The 6,194-nt window shown below is 40.3% G+C and overlaps 1 protein-coding gene across 1 annotated transcript in view; it reads left to right on the top strand.

Annotated features, from left to right (window-relative positions):
* The first annotated feature begins 1,255 nt into the window (after positions 1-1,255).
* Positions 1,256-6,194, top strand: part of LOC102792291 (roundabout homolog 2-like) — an 80,618-nt gene continuing 75,679 nt past the window's right edge. The window contains exons 1-2 of the mRNA XM_087847167.1: positions 1,256-1,752; positions 5,031-5,357. Coding sequence (XP_087703293.1) covers positions 1,698-1,752; positions 5,031-5,357 — 382 coding nt within the window. The 5' untranslated portion in view covers positions 1,256-1,697. The remainder of the gene's footprint in view (positions 1,753-5,030; positions 5,358-6,194) is intronic.

Genomic DNA, 6,194 nt, shown 5'->3' with positions numbered 1-6,194 from the left:
CCATTCCTTTGTGGTTTGGCAGGAATGGTAATGCAGTACTTTATTCCTCCCAGATGACACGTAATGGCAGTAATCTAGTTTTGGTAAAGGCTTGCCCTTTTAAGGCAAAGAGTTATAGACATAAAAGAGGTCTCCACAACACCAAGAACAAGGCTGCTGCCATAGGAAAAAAAATATTTTGAAAACACAATTGTGTGATAAATGAGATCTATCCAGTGTAAATAATTCTGTTCACTTTACACCCCTTTCATACAGACTAATTTTAGCCATTGTCCGCAATTATTATTCGATCTACTGCTGTGAACACAGCACTAAAAAAATGCTTTAATTTCACTCGCCAGATCAATAGCACCTGATACAGCCTCATCTCATTCTCATCTAACAGTGAGGCACTGCGTTTATAATGCTATTGACAATATTGAGCAGTATTGACGAAAAAACTGGATAAGAGCCTCAGGCAGCGGGCAGGAATGAAGTGCCATTTCTTCACAGCTGTACACCTTTGTAATAGCTCTCTCAACCGTGAACATGAAAATAAAATGCCAGCTACTAAAAATCAGACAGCTTTGTTTCAATCGTTTTACTCAACCGTTCGTGTCTTTTGGCGGGGTGACGCAGGGTCAAGTTCAGGAGGAGACAAATGATAACAGAAATGATGCATCAGCTCTGCGAGAGCACATCTGCAAGATAAAGGAGGAATGTTTGTGTGCTGGATAAACAAAATGGCTCTAGTATATCTAGTTGCAGGTGCAATGTTGGGAATGGAAATAATGTGTTGGGGGATCTAACACCGAGTCTCTAAAAGTATACACCGAGCAAGTGTATGTTACGCATTCTGATGTTTTAATTCATTCAAACGGAGATGAACTAGCTAAATATATATTTATACATATATAATAACATTTTGAAATAACAGTTAGGAATAATAGGGCGTGCTTTAAGATCTTATCAGTCCAAGTACATACAAATTGAATGAAAGGAAATAAAATCTAATAGAAGCCAGCCAAAACAGCGCGCTTTCATTTACTCGACACTCATCATGTTGCTGACTTTGCCTATGAGTATATCAGCTGTCTGTGATCTCCTTGAAAAACAGAAAGAAAGAAAACGACTCCTGACCATAGATGTACCAGTTCAGCTCTAAACTGCTGCTGAGTTTTAATGCTCGGATTTATTGTGCTTGTTACATTCGCGCGGCTTTTTCTCCCAGGGCAGGAGAGAGGAGAGGAGGGGCTGAGCTGTGCTGTGCTGCACCGTTCAGCTGCTCACCTCTCACTGAATCCCGTCTCCACCTTTCATCCCTCAACTTGTCCCACGTAGGGATGGATGAGTTCCACCGCCGTCGGACCTTGTAAAGTATCAGACCAATGCGTCTGAACTGGGGGACCGACAGTCACTGGAGGGTCTTTGGGCGTCGGTGATGTTTGCAATTGGTGACTGCAGAAACTGCCAACGTGTCGGCGAGTCGACAGACCACAGCTTACTTGTGCGCTCTTGGAGTGGGAGAATGGACATGTGAATGAGAACGATTTCCCTCGGCGGCTACAAAAACTGTTTTGGTTCTTTTAGTTCACAAATCGTCACAAAGTCTCACAAGTGAAAACAGGATTGATGAGATTCTTTTTCATTTTTTCTTTTTTTGTTTCTGCTTGAGGAGGAATTCATGCGCCGATAGCTTACGAGGCCAATATGCCAGAATGGGTCCTCTACAGTATTTATTTCTCTGTGGACTTCTGCACACCCAGACCTATGGTAAGTTCATACAGTGCATGCATCTCTTACTTAGCGTCGTGGTTAAAAGGATGTCTCGTCCCACGTTATGCTATAGAAAGAATAGTCAACTGTGACCCGATGCGTATTCGACCACAGTGATTCCAGCTTAAGTCCACCAAGAAGATACTGAGTATGGTACACGATTAACAGCTGGCACCCTTCAATTCTCGGTCATCATATTATATACTTTCTTCTCTTTCTTTTTAGTTTAGCCCCTGTATAAGATATTGTTCCAGACCAACTATTTAATGGTTAGGTAGACAAAGTGATTATTTATTTATACGGGGTACCCTTGGCTGAATAGATGTCTTACTTGAATTAAATGGTTGACAGCTTATCAATATTGAGTAATCTGACAAAAAAAAAAGAAAAAGTCCAGGCAGCCAAACTTAACTTTCCCCCCCTATATTATCTGAAAAAATAATATTTTCTGCTCCTTCAGTGTCATGTTCTACTCATATCGAAACCTATAATGGCTCCTGCTGGACCCACATATTGCTTTAATTCTCTTTATCTTGCGTCAGATACGTGGCCTCACGTTCAGGTTGATCAGTTAACTTAATGGACCTTCTGCTGTCTCAAATTTGAAATGTCTAGTCTGATGTGGAGGCAGTGTACCTTCACATAGTCTTAAAATCTCTCCCAAAGTGTGCATGTGCTCAGTACAATGGACCTTTTAACATAAACACTGTATGCACAAAAATTCATTTGCACCTTTACATTTCAAGAATCTTGTGTTGTTCAATCTCCTGAAGTGTTTTGTGCTACTTTGTCCCATATAGCACAAATCTGTGTCAGTAGAGTAAATGTGTGCAGGTGTAAGCACTACACAGCACATAAAGTGGCTTTTGAAACGGGTGTTTCCTGTACACTGGAAATGCTGAGTTTATATGGTACAGCGTGTCAATGCAGCACACAAGAGCAGCAATCATCTCATCTTTATGAAACCTGTAGTTGGGGGGCGGGTGTTGATTGAACGCTGAGGTCATCACAGGAGTTGAAGTTTGTATTGGACTCCTGCTGACAGGTGTTTCCGGTGATTGGCACACCACATTTTTCTATACATTTACTGGGTTGAATCAGCACATTCTGGCAGTTACATCATAAGCCATTGTTAATGCATGTCTGTTGCATTGGTTTAAATTGGTTTCTTTGGATATATATGTATTAATATGGAGATATATGCTAATACACATCCAGCATACCCATTCTTATGTTTTCAGTTAATGGAATCTTCCAAGTTATAAGCTGAAGCTTTTACTGGTAAAACACTGTCAGCGTAACCTGGTTTTTATCAAAGTGTCCACTGCATGTAAGCTCCCAAATAACTACTTATTTTCTGCAAGGCTTTGAGCGTGTGCTTCAGCACCATGGATAGTTCTCACTAAACGGACATACTTGGGAAGAAAAATGAGCCTCAAAGGCTGGACCTGGACAAAATATTTTAAAAAATATTTTAACTGTTCTAAATGTATCTAAATATAACTCTTTACTTTCAGACTCCATTAAATTATATCTGCCTTTTTAACCCCCATTTTAAGGAGTTACATAAAAAAAAACTCCCTTCTTTTTTCACTCATTTACATTCAGGGTCATAGTGTGCATGGAGCCTGCCCCGAGTAAGAAATAGACAACCCCCTGCTGATGAGATGCCAGTCTATCACAGGGCCAACAGACTGACAGGACCCCACAGGACCTTCTTGCTGTTAGATGACAGTACCAACCACTGAGCCAATGTGCCACCCACAACTTAAATCATCTAATTTAAATTCTGTTGTCTGACAGAACAAGCCTCAAACTCTGCATTAGCTACTGTGGAGACCGGGTAATGGGAAGACCAATTAAACAAAGCCAGTATTTCACAAAATATGTGTTGGTGTGACTTTGCAGACCCACACAAATGTTATAGATTATAGAGTTTTAAAAGCATTTTTAATACGCAGTGTATCTCCCTGCTTTGGCATGCTGGTGCCAGCTAATGGAACGCTTTTTGTCAGCAAACCTCTTAACATTATAGACCATAACATCAATTTTTATTCACTTTTATGACTTTATTTCAGTTGCTGTAGAGCAGCCAATGATCACGGCTGCCTGTGCAGTTTGTATGATTTGTCCCCCTCACAGTTAAAAAGACAAGAGAGTGCCAAACATCACTTTCATTTATTTATTATGTATCTTATTTATTTTCTCCTTAAGACAGTCGAAAAAGTACGTTCTAGCGACTTAAACACTACACACTTGACTTGTTTGTATGCACACGACAGAGAAGACCTTTTAACTCAGATATTATAATGTGCTCATACACCATGGAACAGATGAAAGTTGTGAGATTGTCATGTCGGTAAACAAACACAGTGCCACTACATTCGGGTCATTACTCTGTGACATTTAGAGGTGGAATATATGAAACACCACTGAATTGGTCAATAAATGGAAAAAAAAAATCTGACATTCCCGTGACATTTGATGGAGATCAGCTATCAAATACTGGGGGTTAAAACGTAAATATTATTTATGGCGAAATATAGCCGTTGATTTGAAAAGCACATAGTGAACTTTGCACATCCTTAGTGTACAAAGTACAAATCAAAAAATCCATTGTAGCAGCTGCTGTTATACACCCACTGTGACAACATGTTTGATGATGTCAGTGTTTGACGGAACGTGTTAATGAAAAAGTTAATGAGATGTAATGACTCCTCAGCTCCTGTCTGTGAAAGTAAATATGGAAGCTTCAGTTTAGTAACACAGCATATTGTAGAGCAAATAAAAACCTGACACTAATCAGCTTTCTTTTTTTTTCCAGGTACTGTAATCACATTATACTTTGTGTGTTCCACCAATCATATTTACAAATTGATGCAGAGGCATGATTTACAGTTTAAATTGCAGTGCAAATTATTATTTTAGTGACAGATGAAAACCATTACTTATTTTCCAACATAATTCCCCAAGATTTCTCTCTGTCATCAGCTGTCATTATTTTAATCAAAAGAAGTATGATAATCAACAATTCCCTGTTTTTCTCTCTTTTTTTTATTTTAGAGAAACTGTGATACGCCAGTATTGCTTTACTGCTGTTGTATGACACAGTGCATTCTGAGTGCCTATTAACTTTTAAAGGTTGCTCATTTGTAGTTGCTATTGCTGTTTTTGGTAACTCAGGGGCTACCAACCTTTATCCCAAACATACTGTTGGTTAAAAAAGAAATATATGTGTATATGAAATAAACATTATCATCATTCCTTTCCTTTAGGGTCTCGTCTTCGCCAGGAAGACTTCCCTCCCCGCATTGTGGAACACCCTTCTGACCTCATTGTGTCCAAGGGGGAGCCAGCCACTCTCAACTGTAAGGCAGAGGGTCGTCCACCGCCTACGGTGGAATGGTACAAAGACGGGGAGCGTGTTGAGACAAACAGGGAAAATCCCCGTTCCCACCGTATGCTGCTTCCCAGTGGGTCCCTCTTCTTCCTGCGCATCGTTCATGGACGACGGAGCAAGCCAGACGATGGCATCTATGTTTGCGTGGCCCGAAACTATCTGGGGGAGGCCAAAAGCCGGAACGCGTCTCTAGAAGTAGCACGTAAGTTTGACTTTTCATCGTGCCCCTCTAGGCACAAAGGTAATAACATGGTCAAAGAAATCTCAATGTTGCATGAAAAAAAGGGAAATAAATGAATATGGAGCATGGGTGAGGGTGGTAACCTTTTGTGGGGTATATGAAAATATGAAAATGTGCTAATATTGCATAAAAAAGTAGAGGTTAAATTAAGCAAACAATGTGGAGCTGTTGTGCTACCGTATATGTCATCTGATGTCATCTGTCACAGTGCACGCAAGATCACATAACCTTTCCGCTGAACCTACAAGTGTGTGTTAATTTACCCAGCCGTGTGCATAACGTGTGTGCGCATATGTGTGTGAATATGTTTCCTGACTGCTAGTGAGACCTGTTTGGATGACCTGTTTGAGTAATGTATGGGCAAAGCTGTGAATCGCTCCAGGGAGGGAGAGCAAAAGGAGGCAGGATTTTAACCCAGCGAACTCCCTTTCAGTGTTTGGATTTGGAAAGACGCGGCCAGCTCCCAGCCAGTTCTCTCCCTGTGTGGGAGAAAGGCGCTCTGGGCTATTCACATTTCCATTATGTGCTAAACTGAGCTGATTTCTTGCCATGAACAAGATGCACACACGCTCGGACGCACATGCATGCACACAAAAACACCCACACTGTCTCCCCTGCTCTGTGTTTATCATTAGCACAGATGGGGAATTCCATGCAAACAATATATTGCAATTTGGTTTTAAAATAATAATTTTAAAAAAATGGCATTCTGTTATATTTTCTTTTTGAATTCCAAAATCGGTGAATATAAGACATGAACCTAATGACTTGACTATGATGTACTACAATTACATTACT

Source organism: Neolamprologus brichardi, chromosome 10, assembly GCF_056152115.1.
Source record: "Neolamprologus brichardi isolate AB-2024 chromosome 10, ASM5615211v1, whole genome shotgun sequence".
In the NCBI taxonomy this organism is placed as follows: Eukaryota; Metazoa; Chordata; class Actinopteri; order Cichliformes; family Cichlidae; genus Neolamprologus; species Neolamprologus brichardi.
The sequence above is the reverse complement of the archived record's forward strand: the minus strand, read 5'-3'. Positions and strand labels throughout refer to the sequence as shown.